The 18,813-nt window shown below is 45.5% G+C and overlaps 1 protein-coding gene across 1 annotated transcript; it reads left to right on the top strand.

Annotated features, from left to right (window-relative positions):
* The first annotated feature begins 12,560 nt into the window (after window positions 1-12,560).
* CD300C (CD300c molecule) lies at window positions 12,561-16,944 on the top strand. The gene is made up of 4 exons (XM_030294740.1): window positions 12,561-12,995; window positions 13,520-13,855; window positions 15,382-15,505; window positions 16,608-16,944. The coding sequence occupies exons 1-4, from the start codon at window positions 12,935-12,937 to the stop codon at window positions 16,738-16,740; spliced, it is 654 nt and encodes a 217-aa protein (XP_030150600.1). The 5' UTR covers window positions 12,561-12,934; the 3' UTR covers window positions 16,741-16,944.
* The last annotated feature ends 1,869 nt before the right edge of the window (window positions 16,945-18,813 follow it).

Raw genomic sequence — 18,813 nt, 5'->3', positions numbered from 1 at the left:
CCTTTTGATATGCTGCCCAGACATATAGCCCTTCAGATTAGAGAAGAAGATAAGATATATTACATCTTATTTATCCATTTTTCTGTTGATGGCTTTGGGTTGTTGCCCATTTGGGGCTTTTCCACAGCCAGTGCCACTGTGAACATTTTTATACAGGTCACCTAATATATACCTGAAATAAGTTCACTAAGGTAGATATTTAGGGATGGAATTGCTGGGTTTTAGGGTTTGTGCATGCTCAACCACACTAGATAATGCCAAATGATTTTTCCAACCCCATTAACTGCCCCAGTTAATGCTCCCATCAGCAATGGTTGAGAACCCCCATTGCTCTGCCTCTGTGTGACTACTTGGTTGGTCAGACCTTTTAGTTTTGGGGTTTTGCCATTTTGAAATAGTTTTCATTTCACAATTTACAGGATGGCCAGACTGTGCAGCCAAGGTCAAAAGGCAGGTAAGCGTGACCCAGGAAAGAGGTCAGTGCAGGATTCGAGGTCACTGAGAACAGACAACATGCACACCAGGCTCAAGGGGAGCAGGGTTTACTTACAGCACAAGGAGAGAGAGAGGGAGCCAGGCTGTTCATCTGTTCCTACGGCTGGTGTGTCCACTCTACAGCCAGCATGGGCAGTGTGGTCGCATGCACCCCAGTTGTCTTGCACAAGAATCCAGACTCCTTCCCAGTGAGGTCTGAAGTATAGGAAACTGGGGTGCGCCTGAGGGTCACTGACTCTAGCACTCAAGCAGAACAAAGTAGCATTCAGTGAACCTGAAAGGGATTCCCGCAAAAGTCAATAAACCCAGCACAGTCCGTGTGGGATCCTATCTCCCGGTGAGTATGTGTTCCAGGCACATTCTTTGTGAGCAAGAAGAAGTCAGGGAGGAGGCTGCCCATGCCCAACCTTCTTGTGGTTTTAATTTAAGTTTCTCTGGCTGCCATCATGTTGAGAACCTTTTCACTTTCTATTGCATTTCCCCTTCTGTTCAAGTTTTGCCTACCGTTCTTACGTTAGCTCTCTTTTCCTTACTGGATTCTAGGACTTGTTGGAATCATACTCTTGTTTGGTGAAAATTTATCAATTATACATTTTTCATATGTGCTCACATAATTTGTGGCTTGTCTTTTCATTCTGGAGTCTTTTCATAAATATAGTTCTGAATTTTAGTGTATTTGAATTCATCAAAATTATTATGGTTTGTGCTTTTGGTACCATAATTTAGAAACGTTTCTTATCCCAAAGTTATAAAAATAACCTCCTATATTTTTTCTTAACAGTCTAAAATTTTTGCAGTTCACATTTTAAGTCCTTGATCCAACTGGGATCGGGTTTTTTTTCTTCTATGATTTGAAGTTGGAAGCATTGTCCTTTTTCTCCATATGGATAACCACATATTCCAACATATTTATCAGTTTTCCTTCTTCCCCCATTTACCTGAGTTATATCAGGTGTCCAGGTAAAAACAGGTCTGGTTATGGGTGCTCTATTCTGTTTAATTGGGCTACTTACTTATCTGTGTTCATTACCATATTGTCCTAATCACTATAGCCATATAAAGGCCCTCCACATTTTTCCTTTGTTTAAAAACTAGAAGTAAGATAAAAAGATAAGAAGAGAGATTAAATAGGGTCAAGAGACTCATAATATAATATCAAAAATGTTCAGGATCTAACAGAAATCATTCACCTTGCCAAGAACCAGCCATCTATAGATTCAAGGCAATCCCTATCAAGATTCTAATGGCATTTTTTACAGTAGTAGGGAAAAAAACCTCCTAAAACTTATGTGGAGCCACAATAGACCCTGAGTAGCCAAAGCAATCCTGAGAAAGAAGAACAAAGCAGGAGGCATCACACTTCCTGATTTCAAGCTATATTATAAAGCTATAGTCATCAAAACAGTATGGTACCGACATATAGACAGAAAAGTAGACCAATGGAACAGAACAGAGAGCCCAGAAATAAACCCAAACATATATGGTCAACTAATGTTTGACAAGGGAACCAAGAATATGCAATGGAGAAAAAACAGTCTCTTTAGCAAATGGTGCTGGGATAATTAGATATTCACATGTAAAAGAATAAAACTGGATTCTTTTTTTTACAGCCCTCACAAAAGTTAACTCAAAATGGATTAAAGATTTAAATGTAAGGTCTGGAACCATGCAGCTCCTAGAAGAAAGCATGGGAATAAAGCTCCTTCACATGGGTTTTGGTAATGATGTTTTGGATATGACACCTAAAGCACAAGCAACAAAATAAAAAGGAAGCAAGTGGGACTATGTCGAACTAAAAAGTTTCTGCACAGCTGATGGGAAACTATCAACAAAGTGAGAAACAACCTATGGAATGGGAAAAATATATTTGTAAACCATATACCTGATAAAGGGTTAATATCCAAAATACATAAAGAATTTATACAGCTCAAGAGCAAAAAAACAACCCAATTAAAAAATGGGTAAAAGGCCCGAAGAGACACTTCTCCAAAGAAGCTATATGAAAGGTCAACAGACATGAAAAGATCCTCAGCATCACTAGTCATTACGGAAATGCAAATTAAAATCACAATGAGATATCACCTCATGCCTATTAGAGTGGCCAAAATAACAAAGACAGGATATAACCAATGTTGCCAATGGATATAGAGAAAAAGGAAACCTTCTGGTTGATGGACATATAAATTGGTGTAGCCTCTACAAAAAACAACACAGATTATCCTCAAAAAATTAAAAATAGAAATACAACATGATATAGCAATTCCACTTTTGGGAATATATCCAAAGGAAATGAAAATACAAACTCAAAAAGATATCTGCATCTCCATGTTTATGGCAGCATTGTTTACAATAGCCAAGACATGGAAATAATCTAAGTGTCCAGGGGCGCCTGGGTGGCTCAGTCGGTTGAGCATCTGACTTCAGCTCAGGTCATGATCTCACAGTTCGCGGGGTTTGAGCCCCGCGTCGGGCTCTGTGCTGACAGCTCAGAGCCTCGAGCCTGCTTCAGACTCTATGTCTCCCTCTCTCTCCCTGCCCCTCCCCCACTCATGCTCTGTCTGTCTCTCTCCCTCTCTCTCAAAAATAAATAAACATTAAAAAAATTGTTTTTAAATCTAAGTGTCCAATGGATAAAGAAGGTATGGTATATACAGAGAAAGACAGATACCATATGGTTTCACTCTTATGTGGATCCTGAGAAACTTAACAGGAACCCATGGGGGAGGGGAAGGAACAAAAAAAAAAAGAGGTTAGAGTGGGAGAGAGCCAAAGCATAAGAGACTGTTAAAAACTGAGAACAAACTGAGGGTTGATGGGGGGTGGGAGGGAGGGGAGGGTGGGTGATGGGTATTGAGGAGGGCACCTTTTGGGATGAGCACTGGGTGTTGTATGGAAACCAATTTGACAATAAATTTCATATATAAAATAAAAAAAAATAAAGTTATCGTAAAAAAAAAAGAAGGTATGGTATAGATTTACAGTGGAATATTGTTCTGGAATAAAAAAATTAGGAAATACTACCATTTGCAAAAATAAAGATGGACCCTGAAGGCATTATGCCAAGTGAAATAAGTCAGGAAAGGCAAATACTGTGTGATCTCATATGTGGAATCTAAAACAAAAACGAAAACAAAAAATAACCAAATTCACAGTTACCAGAGGCAAAAGCAGTGGGGGGGGGGGGGGGGAACTGGAGGAAGGTGGTCAAAAGGTACAAATTTCCAGTTATAAGGTAAATAAGTACTAGGGATATGCTATACAACATGATGCCTACAACTAACACTGCTCTATGATATATAGAAAAGTTGTTAAGAGAGTAAATCCTAAGAGTTCTCATCAAAAGGAGAAAATATTTTTTCTTTTTTCCTTTCTTTTTCTTGTATCTATATGAGAAGATATATATCAGCAGGGAAAAACTATACTGGGCTGAACGAAAACTTAAAAAAATATATATCAAAATGGGGCACCTGGTTGGCTCAGTCGGTTAAGCATCCAACTCTGTTTTAAAATTTTTTTACGTGTTTATTTATTTTTGAAGGAGAGAGAGAGACAGGGCATGAGTGGGGGAGGGGCAGAGAGAGAGGGAGACATAGAATCTGAAGCAGGCTCCAGGCTTTGAGCTGTCGGCACAGAGTCCGATGCAGGGCTCAAACTCATGGACTGCAAGATCATGACCTGAGTTAAAGTCAGATGCCCAACCGACTGAGCAACCCAGGCACCCCAAACGTCCAACTCTTGATTTTGGCTCATGTTATGATCTCACAGTTCATGAGATCAAGCCCCATGTTGGGCTCTGTGCTGACAGCTAGAGCAGTGCTATGAGGGAAATTTATAGCCTCTAATTCCTATACTAAAAAAAAAGGAAAAGTCTTAAATCAATCATGTAAACTCTTACCTCAAGAGTTTAACCACTCTGGAAAACAGTATGGAGGTTCCTCAAAAAACTAAAAATAGAACTACCCAACTACCCAGCAATTGCACTACTAAGTATTTATCCAAGGGGTACAGTGTGCTATTTCAAAGGGACACATGCACCCCCATATTTATAGCAGCACTATCAACAATAGCCAAAGTATGGGAAGAGTCCAAATGTCCATCAATGGATGAATGGATAAAGAAGATGTGGTATATATATATACAATGGAGTGTTGCTTGGCAATCAAAAAGAATGAAATCTTGCCACTTGCAACTACGTGGGTGGAACTGCAGGTGTTATGCTAAGTGAAATTAGTCAGCCAGAGAAAGACAAATATCATATGACTTCATTCATATGAGGACTTTAAGACACAGAACAGATGAACATAAGGGAAGGGAAACAAAAATAATATAATAACAGGGATGCGGACAAAACATGAGACTCATAAATATGGAGAACAAACTGAGGGTTAAGGGAGGGGTTGTGGGAGGGGGGATGGACTAAATGGGTAAGGGGCACTAAGGAATCCACTCCTGAAATCATTGATGCACTATATGCTAACTAATTTGGATGTAAATTATAAAAAATAAAATAAAATAAAATAAAACAAAATAAAATAAAAAAGAAACCAGAAACAAAGAACAAAATAAACCTAAAGCAAGCAGGAGGAAAATAATAAAGATAAGAGCAGGCATCAGTGAAACTGAGAACAGAAAAACAGGGGCCCCTGGGTGGCTCAAGTGGTTAAACATTTGACTCTTGGTTTCTGCTCAAGTCGTGATCTCGCGGTTTGTGAGTTCGAGCCTGGCGTCGGGCTCTGTGCTGACAGCTCGGAGCCTGGAACTTGCTTTGGATTCTGTGTCTCCGTCTCTCTCTGCCCCTCCCCTGCTAGAGAGTGCACAAATGTGCTCTCTCTCTCTCTCTCAAAAAAATAAAATAAAACATTAAAAATTTTTTTTTAGAAACAATGAACTTGTAGCAAGACTGACAAAGAACAAAAACAGAATGTACAAATGATATCAGGGGTGTCACTAAGACCCTGAAGCCATTAAAGGATAATAAAGAAATGCTACAAACAACTTTATATCCACAAATTTAACAAACTTAAAGGAAATGGACCAGTTTCTTAAGAGCCACAAATTACCAAAACTGACCCAAAATGAAATAAACAACCTCAGTAAGTCCAATTACCATTAAAGAGATGAAATATGTAATTTAAAAACATCAAAAAAGAAATATCCAGGCCCATATTCACTAGAGAATTCTAGTAAGCATTTAAAGATGAATTAACACCATTTTTGCACAATCTCTCCCAGAAGAGAGAATAAGAGTGAGAACTTCCCAATTCATTTTAAAAGCTAGTATTATCCAGATACCAAACTTAACAAAAACAGTACAAAGAAAACTAAAGACCAGTATGTCTCATGAGCATGGACACAAAAATCCTCCACAAAATATTAGCAAATGGAATCCAGCAATGCATAAAAAGAATTATACACCATGATGGAGTGAGATTTATTCGAGGTGTGCAAGGCTGGCTCAATATTTAGAAATCACTCATTGTAATTCACCATATCAAACTAAAGAAGAAAAATCATAAGATCATATCAACTGACACTGAAAAAGCATATGACAAACTCCAATACCCACCCATGATAAAAAAAAAAACTCATAAAAATAAGAATAGAGGGAATTTCCTCAACCTGATGAATATCATCTAAAAGAAAGGCTAACATCATACTTAGTGATGACAAACTAAATGCTCCCCGTCTAAGATCATGAGCAAGACAGAGATGTCCTCTTTCACCATTGTTACTCATCCTAACATCATTGTTACTCATCCAGAAATTCTGGCCTTTGCAATAGGCTAGAAAAAGAAATAAAGGCATAGAGAATGGAAAAGAAGAAATAAAGCTGTCCCTATTTGCCGATGACATAGCTGTCTATGTAGAAAATCTCAAGTGATCTACAAAATCTCGTAGAACCAATAGGTGAGTTCATCAGTTCACGGGATCCAAGATGAACACACAAAAATCAACCACATTTCTATATACCAACAATGAACATATATGAACCAGAATTTAAAATGCAATTCCGTTTACAATAACTCCAAAGGAAATGAAATGCTTAGGTATAAACTTAACAAAATATGTAGTGGATCCTTACACCAAAAATTACAAAATGCTGATGACAGAAATCAAAGAAAATTTAAACAGATGCCAATCCTTCCCAAATCTGAGTTCTAATCTATTTTGCTGAAAACCAAAATTTTTTTTCCCAAGGGGATGGAGACTTTCCCTGAGGCCCAGCTCTCTGTCTGAAGGGATCTGGAAGGATCATAACATGGCCTGATACCCAAATACAGAAGGCATTTCTATTTCCCAACCTCATGGATGAGAACGAAGGAAACAGCCAGAGCACACTTGTTGCAGTTTTTCAAGCCACCACGAGATGGTGATAGTGGCCATTTGCAGAGCTTCTGTGGAGACCCTGTTCAAGGACTTAAAAATAGTTTTACTCTGGGGTGCCTGGGTGGCTCAGTCGGTTGAGCATCCTCCTTCGGCTCAGGTTATGATCTCGCAGTCTGTGAGTTCGAGCCCCGTGTCAGGCTCTGGGCTGACAGCTCGGAGCCTGGAGCCTGCTTTGGATTCTCTCTCTCTCTCTCTCTCTCTCTCTCTCTCTCTCTCTCTCCCTCTCTCTCAAAAATAAATAAACACTAAAAAACGAATAATAATGATAATTCTACTCTAACAGGATTGCTTCTCAGTGGCTGAGTCCCTCCTGGGTGATTCAAATACCCTGATCCTGGCCACCCTGGGTGTTAGAAACAAACCCATTGTATCCTCATGGCCTTTCCTTTTCAGGCTGAGTCTTACATCATCAGCTATGCGTGTGGGGTCACTTTGTCTCCTTTGGGACCAACCAGAGGTGGACCCAGACATTCACAGGTCCAAAGCTCAAGATCCAACCAGGGGTCTGGAGCCCAAAGGGCAGTTCAGACTAGAATAAGTCGGGGCCCTAATACCCTGTGCCTGGAGGACGGAATAGAACCAGGCAGAAAGACAAGACACTTCTGACTCTACCCAGGGCTTCAGCTTTATTGAGAAACAGCATCCGCAGGGCTCTTCTGGAATTCTTACCCTTGGAAGAGATAGAAGGACCCAGTGCCCCCTACTAAACATGGCCAGCTGGCTTAGAACTTGGTGTGGTGACAGCTGGCAATGCTTCCTCTCACCCCCCATGAACAAGGGAAGCAGCTTTTTCAAAGATATAATTGGTGCCAGCAAGGTCTGAGGAAAGGCATCTGAGGAGGTGAGAAACAAGGAGACAGAGGTGCTGGGACCAAGAGAGATGGGCAGACATGGGCTGGAGGCTGGGGTGGGAGGGTCTACCTTGCAGCGTGGGGAGAGATGTCTGTACTTTGGCTCTGACCTGGCATCCCAGGAACAGCCTCAAAAATGGTCTCTAACATTATCTCTATGTTGAATTGTTTACACAATCGCAGGGCTGCATTGAATTGTCTATCCTATGTACTTATACATGTGTTTTATTTCTACCAAAGCACACATACATTAACACTGTAATTCAGGAATCATTTTTATAGCCCAATTATTTATACCTTATGACCATTTGTGTATTAAAAAGTTGATTCATGAACTTCACACATTTAAAATATGCTATACATTTTTTTTTTGGTCCCCCGAGTACTCACACTCTCCCTTCAGTCCCAGAGTGGTCAGCACCTCTGTGAGCCCCAGTGCCCACAGCCCAGGGCCCCCTGCTGGCATCCTGAAGACAAGCTTGTGCCATCGGAGCCACCGCACTCGGGGCACCCGGTCCAGGAAGATAGTGGGACTCGGCATCCTACAGGCTGGCATTGGGAGCCAAGCCAAGCTGCCACCTCTTCCAACTCTAAAATACACTGTAATTTTGGGGGCGCCTTGGTGGCTCAGTTGGTTAAGCATCTGACTTCAGCTCAGGTCATGATTTCATGGTATGTGGGTTCAGGCCCCACATTCAGGCTCTGTGCTGACAGCTCAGAGCCTGGAACCTTCTTCAGATTCTGTGTCTCCCTCTCTCTGCCCTCCCCTGCTCACACTCTGTCTCTCTCTCTCTCTCTCTCTCAAAAATAAATAAACATTAAAAATTTTTTTAATTAAAAAAAATATATATATACCATAATTTTTGTAACCCTATTTTGGAATCTCTCTTTTCTTAAGATGCTGAGAGCTTCACAAAATAAAAGCGGCCCAGGCTTCTCTGGACCTCAGGGGGACCATGAAGCCAAAGAGTAATAAAAAAGATACTTCTGATTCTAGTCCAAGGAAAGGCATAACATTTGCCTTTAACTTGATCTTTGCTTCATTATTTTTTGCTTGCAAAAGAGAGACCCAATTCACTGTGTGGATGGTTCCCATGCTATTTCATGCTCAGCCTGCTGACCTCCTAGGCTTTTACTCTGCATTTCTCTATAGCAGCCTTTAAAACACCAATGTTCCATCAACTCTGGAAGATGTAGTGGGAGATGACAGGAGGTGGTGAGTTTTTGGATCCTCCCGTGTTGAGTCCTCACATGGATCTTCCCTCATGTGCAGGCTTGAGGGTTGGAGAAGTAAATCGCCACTGGGTCAAAAACACTTGTGTTAGTCAGGGAAACAGAGAAACAGAACAAATAGGAAAATTATGAAGAGTTCATTATAAGGAATTGGCCCCCATGGTTATGGTAGATGAGGAGTACCCAAGAAAGCAATGGTATAATTCATTCCAAGTTCAAAGGTCTGAGAGCCAGGAATGCAGAGGGCAGGAAAAGATGGATGCCCTAGCTGAAGCCATCAGGCAGCAAGGGGCAAATTCCTCTTTCCTCTACTGGTCATTGAATTCTACTCAGATCCTCAATGGATTGGGTGAGGCCCACCCACCCAGGGGAGAGCAACTTACCTCACTGAGTCTGCAGATTCAAATGCTAATTTCATCCAGAAACATCCTCACAAACACATCCAGACATAATGCTCCATCTGAACAGCCAGTTAAGTTGACACATAAAATTAACCGTCACAGCACATACTCAAACCTAAAGTCAAGTTTCTGCTGTTTTTGCACTGCCCACCCGGTGGACCTTCCAACTTTTCAGGGCAATCAGGAGCTGGCAGAAGCTGAAGTGTTTTCAGAAAAAGAAGAAGCACTTGGGAAGTGAGAGAGGAAGAGAGATGGTTGTGGGTGGAGAAGTTTCAGGAAACAGTGAGTCCCTGTCAAGTTTCTCAATTTGGGTTACAATGGCCACTGGCTGCCTGACAAATCCTCTCATTCTGCTTCCTGGGTCTGAAGATTGTGCCTCTCCCCCTTGCTGTCTCTTGGCCACCCTCTCCCCACCAGAGTTATGATACAAGGGAAAGACGCTTGAGCAGTGGAGCCAGAGGAATCTGGGTTCGGATCCTGACATCAACCCTTATAACATGCTTCTGGTCAGCTTATTGATTCTCTGAGCTGTTGGCAAGGTAGCTAGAAGGGGGAGACATTATGTAAACTCTTTGTTATATGAAGAAAGACCAATAAATGACAACTGCCCCCCCCCAAAAAAAAATCAAGCAAAGTTTCAGAGCTATAATTTCAAGGTTTGGTTTTTTGTGTTTTTTTTGTTTTTTTTTTTAATTTTTAATTTTTTTTTTAAGAGAGAGAGAGCAGAGGAGGGGCAGAGAGAGAGAGGGAGACAGGGAACCCGAAGCAGGCTTTGCACTATCAGCACAAAGCCCAACACAGAGCTCAAACCCATGAACCGTGGGACTATGACCTGAGCCATTCGGATGCTCAACCGACTGAGCCACCCAGGCAGAAGCAACAGTATAGGACTTTCAAGGATCAATCATAAATGTGTTGGGCCTTGCTCCTTCTGGGATCACTCACTCTGGGAGAAGCTAGTTTCCATATCATGAAAACACTCATGCAGTTCTCTTGCACAAGGAGCTGAGGTCTCCTGCCAACAGCTATGTGAGTGCGCCGTCTTGGAAGCAGATCCTCTAGGCCAGTCCAGCCTTCAGATGAGTATAGCCTTGGCCAACATCTTGACCACAACTTCATGAAAGAGATGCCCTGAGCCCAAACCACCCAGATAAGCCACTCTCAGATTTGCGACTCTCAGGAAGTGTGAGGTAATAATTGTTTGATATTTTTATCTGCTAAGTTTTGGGGGAATTTGTTATGCAGCAATAGATATCTAATCTAGTTGGACTTGCCTGGGTTCAGTGTCTGCAGCCAATTCAGTTCTCGTTTATTTACTCAATCACTCATTCACTCATATAGCAAATATTTATCATAAGCCGACCATTTGTCACATACTACAGTTGGGCACCGGGTTATTCCGTGGTGAATACAACGGATCCCAAATGCCGCTATGATATAAGCTATGATATATCCTAGTGGGGTGGGGGAGTGGAAAGAAACCACCAAAATAAAACATAATAACAAGGTTTGGTGAATTATGGAGGAAATAAACAGAGACCAGTGATTTAGACAACAGGGTGACCCCTAGGAAGGGTGATCAGGGAAGGCTTCCTGAAGGGGTGACATCCAAGGTGAAATCTAAAGGGTAAGAAGGAACAAGCAATGGGAAGAGGTGGGCAAAGGATCCAAGGAAAGGAACAAGCAAGTGATAAGGCCCTGGGGCAGGACGGGCACTGTGGCTGGAGCACAGGGCACACTGGGGCAGGGGGGCAAGATGGAATTGCAGAACCCAGCAGTGGCTGAGTCCTCTTGGGCTATGTAGACCAACCAAGAAGAGTAGATTTCATCTGAAGGGCATGGGACAAAGAGTGTACTAGCTACTATTGACTTTTGTTGAAGTACTCTCTTGCTGATGAGTGGGAAAGAGGAAGGTCAAGGCACTGGGGGGACAAGGAAGAACCGGGATGTCACCATCGCACTGGGAAGAGAGAGTACAGTTGTAATGTCAGGGGGAAGAGGGGAAATAGGAAGATGGAAAGTGCTAGAATAAGCATTAAATGGAGTGACAGAGAGAGGAATCCCTGGTGTTGTGGTCTGGTTGCAATAACACTGGAAATATTGTTGTCTTTGATCAGTATAAGATAGTGTAGGAGAGGACCAGATCTGGGGAGAGAGTGTTTAGGGGGAAGTTGATAGACTTTGTTGTGTAGACCTGGTTGTGCATGACAATGCTGAGAAGCTGGCATAACCCAGGCAAGATGTTGGGCCCTGAACCTTGACCTGCTTCACTACCATTTCCAAGGTAAACTCATCCCAAATCCATCACGTCATGAGAATGAGCCACTCTGAGTTAAGATAGACTTGCCTCCTCACCTCCAGGCAAGGACCTTCCCCCATCCTGCACCTTGAAGAGACCCCCAGTCACCACTGTGAACCCAAAAGAGACAGCAGCAACTTGTGTTTGGCAGACCACCATCTTGTTACACAACCACCCCTCTGTACCACTGGTTGGAGAGGACAGGCCCAGCCTCAGCTTCACGTGCCCCCATTTTCTCATCAGTACCTCCAATCCCTGCATCCTCTTGTCCATTCTCAGTACTCTCCCCTGCAAGTCACAGCAGAGTGGACTTTCCAAAGAAGAAAGTAAAAAGTGAGGTCCTCATGTTGGTGACAGGTGCTCCATGTCTATGTCTGGAGAACAGAGAAACACAGCCTGAGGGATTTGTACACTGGTTGGGAACCCAGAGTCAAAATGAGACCTTTTTTTAAAATTTTTATTTATTTTTGAGAGATAGTGTGTGAGCAGAGGAGGAACAGAGAGAGAGGGAGACACAGAATCTGAAGCAGGCTCCAGGCTCTGAGCTGTCAGCACAGAGCCCAAAGCAGGGCTTGAACTCTTGAACTGCAAGATTCAAGATTATGACCTGAGCCAAAGTCAGATGCTCAACCGACTGAGCCACCCAGGCACCCCAAAATGAGACCTTTGAAGGAATGTGAGGTCACAGTGCCAACCTGTGTGGCTAGAGGAGAGCAGGGGTCCCATTGGGGACTGTGGGAGTGCTTGGAGCTGCAGGTTGCGGGGGGGGGGGTCCTAACACCACTGTGGTCACCACTGATGGGTGCTCTGGCCTTTACCCCAGAGATGGTGCCTCCTGAGCACAAGGAAGTGACGTGTCACAAGGGTGTGGGTGGCCCACTGAGGAGGAAATGCTCTGATGTGGCTCTGTAGTGTGGGGGTGAATGTGGATAGTGAGAGGAGCAGCTGTGGGCTGTGGAGAGGGATGGCAATCCCACGCCGGCCCTGGACCCGGATCGGGACCTGTCCACAGATTGAGAAGCACCCAGGGCACCAGGTCCTGGGCTCTGCACCAGCCCATGCTCTTCTGTCCCCAAGCTTCCTCCACCCTGACCAGTTCGAGTGACCATGGAAGAAGACTGTGGGGACCAAAGACAGACTGAACAAGGAACCAAAGAGGCCTAGGAAAGCAGAAGTGGGATGTGGAGACCAGACCTTCTGTGAGGAGGCTTGAAAGTGTTCCCCCTCAGGAGCCTGACATTGCTGTGGGTGACGTCTGTGCCATAGAAATGACCCTGGGGAATGGGAGAGCATGGCTGCCTACAGATCTACTCCTTCTACAGGTCCCAGGTGAGTGGGGCTGAGCCTGGGCAGGGAAGTCGGCCCTTGGTGGGAGGGAGGGCAGGGGGAGGTGGGGAGAGAGGGACCCAAGGGGAAGGAAGGAGGATGTGGGAGGGAGGAGGGAAAACAGAGAAAATTTCAGGAGCGGCCAGCTACTGCCTCAGCAGTGACCGGGAAGATTCAATGCATGAAGCAGGTGAATCTTGTCCACTGTCCTGGACTGAGCAGCACCGATGAGAGGGAATCTGTGTCCACCATTAACGTCATTGTCACAGTCAGAAGTGATGTCTTGGAGCATCATGTGCACACGCGGGCACACACACACACACACACACACACACACACACCATGAACAGCCTCTCCTTGTCCACTCTGTGACATCCTCTCCCTTGGGTCTCAGGAAAGGACTGTCTCCTGCCAAGGCCTCCTCCAGATCCTGAGGGCCCTTGAGGGACCCAAGAGGCACCTTGACCCAAAAGCCCACTGACCCAGGCCCATCTGATGAGGGACCCACACTTGGCTGTGTTTTCCAGGCTGTTCCTCTATAAGTGGCCCCACCTCCGTGACGGGCACTGTGGGGGGATCCCTGAGCGTGCAATGTTCATATGAAGAGCAATTAAGAACACATTTCAAATACTGGTGCAAAAGGCCATGTTTGTGGAAAACTGTGGAGACCAAACGGTCAAACAGAGAAGTGAGGAATGGCCGCATGTCCATCAGGGACCATCCTGCAAGCCTCACCTTCACAGTGACCTTGGAGAACCTCACAGAGGATGATGCAGGAATATATCAGTGTGGGATCGATACGTCCTGGTTAGGAGGATACTTGCAAGACCCTGCCGTCCACATTGTGGTGTCTGTGACCCCAGGTGAGCTGTACACACCCCTCCCCCAGCACCAGTACTAGGGCCCCTGAGACTGGGGCCGGTCACCCCGAACCTTCAGGAAAGTGGTGACATGTAGGCTAGAAGAACAGGGAGAGGATGGGGCTGGTGACGCGGGACACCGGGGAGGCGTATGTATGTGCTCTTGTGGGCGTGTCCACATGTGTGTGTCTAGATGTGTGTGCATTCATGTGTGCATGTGTTGTGTTGTCTGCACACTCACACAAGCACACCCCTGGCTGTCGTAGGTGCCTCTGTATGCCACACCCTGACACACTGTCAAGCCTAAAGCTCTCCCGGGAAGGGGGATGGGAGAGGCCCCGAGTCTGGGGTCAGCTGCCTTCCTGCCCTGACAAGAGTCCTGTCTACTCTAAAGGGACCCTAGTCTCCTCCTGGAATCTCTCTATCCTCCCAATGGGAGACAGGACCCCTCAGATATTGCTTCTTCACCCTTGTAGGCTGCCCATGACCCTGGGGCCCTAGAGAACATCACTATGTCATGGATGCTTCCTGGGGCCCCAGCCTCACAGCTGTGATTCTCAAGGTCTGCAGCAACCTCGAGACGGCCCAAGAATGAGCTCCAGACCCTGATCTGGAGCTTCTGTGACCATTTGGGAACCACCCCGCCCTCCAACTTGACCCTCCCCCTCTTCTTCTGGCACCTCGTCCCCACAGGAGGGAACCCAGAGAAACCCCTGAAGTGGCTCCCCTCAGACAAAGGAGAAGGAGGAGAAAATGCGTTCTCAGGTCTTATGGTCCCAAATATACCGAATAAGTCTTCTTTAATAGAACCCTGTTTTTGTTTCCTAAGAACCAAATGAAGGTCATCCCTCCAAGTCTGTGGATTTTTATCTTGTGTTCTTATTCTGCTGTTGTCCCTGGTTCCTCTGTGGGAACTCTGAGGTCCTTCTTGTGGGTCTTAGTTTGTCTCTCATACATGAGGCATTTCCCTCCCATGCCCTCTGTGGGTTTCTACTCAACAGTGAGGAGCTGAGTGTCCACAGGCGTCCCTGGGGACCTGAGGGAAAGACCTTCTTCTCATTGGCTTTAAGACAGGCCACTTTCTATGGGGTCCACCGGGTGTGTGTCTGTCTCCCTAGATCTTTCTTTCTGGTCATTCCCACTCCCAGAGAGGACTGTGCAAGGGCCGCTCAGGTTCGTAGGCCTGGCTGACAGTTCTGGGGGCCGAGTGCACTGAGTGACGGAAACCCTGGCCCGTTCAGACATTCAGACTCTGCTGAATGCGCTCTTTCGTGATCCTCACCCCAGACATCAGCCCTGCCTGAGGATCCTGGCTCCCCCAAGCTCTGGATCAATCTCTACAGAGTAAACCTCACCCCATCCTCTGCCAGGGTGCACGTGGTGTGGCTGTGGCTGAGCCTGAAGCCATGTGTTCTGTCCGTGCACTGGAATCTCTGAGTGACCAGGACTCTGTGAGTCAGAACCACACAGTTGACCGAGTGGGAGACCCAGCGGGAGGGCGGCAGGCCTGATGTGTGCTTCCCTCTCAGGCTCCACTGAAGCCCCCAGCATCATGAGGTCCACCAGCCCCCCAGACCTTCACAAGACCCTGCCAGCACCCACGGGGAGCACTGCGATCCAACAGGAGACCCCCAGTCCCAGCCGACATCCCGGGTAAGAGGCTCGCATGGGGAGACTTATGACACCTGACTGATTTCTAGACCACACGGGGAGCTGAGGAATGAGGGTGCGTCTCTCTCAGCCCAGCACCCTCATTATTTACCAAGTCCACACCTAACTGTGAGGCTCCCACCTAGTGCCAGGCACTCTTCTGTGGATACAGCCCTGAGCCACTGAGACACATCCTGCTCTGACAAAAGTGGGGGGTGGGATTCACACAAGGACTAAGTCAACATGCTCATCATGATAAGTGTGTATTCATGATGAGTGCTTGGAAAAAATCCGTCAGAGGGGTCGGGGAGGGCACGTGCGGGAGGGGGACAGGCAAGCTATTTAATACACAACCACGAGGGAGAGGACATTTCACTGGGGACCTGCAGGATTTAGGGAGTCGCCACTCAGGTGTCTGCAGAAACGGGGCTCCAGGGAGAGGTAAGAGAAAGCATGAAGAGTTTTACAAAAGACGCCTTCAGGGCTCAGCCCAGGCCGGGTGCTCTGGGGGCCGGTGGCCCTGCCCTGTGCCCTCTCCTTCCCCCGCCCCCCAAGCCCTGGCCAGAGTGGCATCCTGTCGAACACCAGGCCTCTGAGGGAGGCGAGAGCTGAGCCATGTCATCCGTCCCTTCTATCATCAGCCACTGAACCAGGTGCCACACAGGTGCCAGATGCTCATTGCGAATAAAGCTAACATTTCCGAGCCCTCGTGGGAGATACTGTTTACGGGAGAGCAGACACCAGACAAATAACCCTGATACTGATTTCTAGTCCACAGACAGGGTAACCCCCAATGCAGAAGGCTGAGGTAGAACCCTCTTCCTGGCCCAGGTCCCACGTCACTCCCTGGGGTCTCCCTCACATCACTCCAGGGGCCGGGCCCTTTTTCGTGTCCACCGTCCTGTCTCAAGGCCACCTGTTAGCCTGAGGGGTACGGGAGCAGTCTCTAGTGTGGGGCTGCCATGCCCATGGACCCACCTGGGACTCATCTCCGCATGGGTTGTTGGGACCTCAGGACATGGGCACAGGGACAGAAGGAAAGCGGAGGGTACCAGGGCCTCTCCCTGAGGATGTGGCTCACTGTCTGTCACTGTGTCCCCCACAGGTCCCTGCTCAGCAGCGTCTACTTCTTGCTCCTGGTCTTCCTGGAGGTGCCCCTGCTTCTAAGCATGCTCAGTGTGGTCCTCTGGGTGACCAGACCTCAGAGGGGCTCTGGGGGACGGGCGGAGTCAGCCTAATTATGAAGACCAGTAACACCTATTGCCCATTGATGATCTGTCCGGGAACACAGCGCCCCTCATGGATGGGAACGGCCTTCTGACCAATACATCCAGCTGTTGTCCACATTTCTATCAGAATATTCTGTATGGGAATGCAAGCTGGTGCAGCCACTCTGGAAAACAGCATGGAAGTTCCTCAAAAAACTAAAAATAGAACTACCCTACGACCCAGCAATTGCACTATTAGGCATTTATCCACGGGATACAGGTGTGCTGTTTCGAAGGGCACATGCACCCCCATGTTTATAGCAGCACTATCAACAATAGCCAAAGTATGGAAAGAGCCCAAATGTCCATCAATGGATGAATGGATAAAGATGTGGTATATATATGCAATGGAGTATTACTCGGCAATCAGAAAAAATGAAATCTTGCCTTTGCAACTATGTGGATGGGACTAGAGGGTATTATGCTAAGCAAAATAAGTCAGAGAAAGACAAAAATCATATGACTTCACTCCTATGAGGACTTTAAGAAACAAAACAGATGGATATAAGGGAAGGGAAACAAAAATAATATAAAAACAGGGAGGGGGACAAAACAAGAGACTCATAAATATGGAGAACAAACTGAATGTTGTGGATTGGGGGGGGTGCTAAATGGGTAAAGGGCACTAAGGAATCTACTCCTGAAATCATTGTTGCACTATATGCCAACTAATTTGGATGTAAATTTAAAAAATTAAATTAAATTAAACTAAAAAGAAAGAATACTCTGTAAACTTTTTTTCTTGCAATGTATCATAGACACAAAAGAATGTATCCAATAAGTGCATACTCTTTTTAAAATATTTTTTAATGTTTATTTATTTTTTAGAGAGACAGAATGTGAGGGAGGGAGGGAGGGTCAGAGAGAGAGGGAGACACAGAATCTGAAGCAGGCTCCAGACTTTGAGCTATGAGTACAGAGCCTGATGCAGGCCTTGGACCCACAAACCGTGAGATCATGACATGTGTCAAAACCAGGAGTCAGGCGCTTAACCAACTGAACCACCCAGGTGCCTCTCCAACATATTAACAAAAAAAAAAAAACAAGCCAAATCACATTATAGAAGTTGTTATTTTTATTGTTATTGAGTTGCATGAACTCTTTATATATTTGGTATATTAACCCCTTATCTGATATATGACTTGCAAATATTTTCTCCCATTCTTTTGGCTATCTTTTCATTTTATTGATTGTTTCTTTTGCTGTGCACAAGAGTCTAATATGAGGGGCGCCTGGGTGGCTCAGTTGGTTAAGCATCCAACTCATCACGAACATGCACACTTATCTTGATGAGTGTGTTGACCTAGTCCTTATGTGAATCCCCCCACTTTTGTCAGAGCAGGATTGTGTTTCAGTGGCTCAGGGCTGTATCCACAGAAGAGTGCCTGGCACTTGGTGAGACCTTCACAGTTAGGTGTGGACTTGGTAAATAACGAGGGCGCTGGACCGAGAGAGACACACCCCCATTCCTTAGCGCCACCCCCCCCCCACCCCCGCCCTTGTGGTCTAGAAATCAGCCAGGTGTCATAGTCTCTTGGTTTCAGCTCAGGTCCTGATCTCACAGTTGATGAGTTCAAACCCCGAGTCAGGCTCTGTGCTAACAGTGTGGATCCTGCTTGGGATTCTGTTTCTCTCTCTCTCTCTGCTCCTCCCCCACTCACACGTGCTCTCTCTCAAAATAAATAAACAAACATTTAAAAAACAAGCAAGTTTTTAATATGCAGCCCAGTCCTACTTAGTATTAATTTTTGCTTTTGTTGCTTGTGTTTTTGATGTCATTTTGATGTCATTTCCAAAACTCTGTGCCAAGACCAACGTCAAGATGCTTTTTTCCCTGTTTCTGCCTAAGAGTTTTACAGTTTCAGGTGTTACATTTAAGTCTGAATCCATTTGGAGTCAACATTTGTGAGGGGTCCAAGTCTGTTGTTCTGCATGTGGTTCTCCAGTTTTTCCATCACCATTTCTTGAGCAGACTCTTCTTCCCCTCTTGGCCACTCTTGGCTCCCTTGTCAAAGGTTAGTTGACTTTACATGTGGGGAGTTT

This window comes from Lynx canadensis, chromosome E1, assembly GCF_007474595.2.
Source record: "Lynx canadensis isolate LIC74 chromosome E1, mLynCan4.pri.v2, whole genome shotgun sequence".
Lineage (NCBI taxonomy): Eukaryota > Metazoa > Chordata > Mammalia > Carnivora > Felidae > Lynx > Lynx canadensis.
This window is presented reverse-complemented; position numbering and strand designations above follow the sequence as displayed.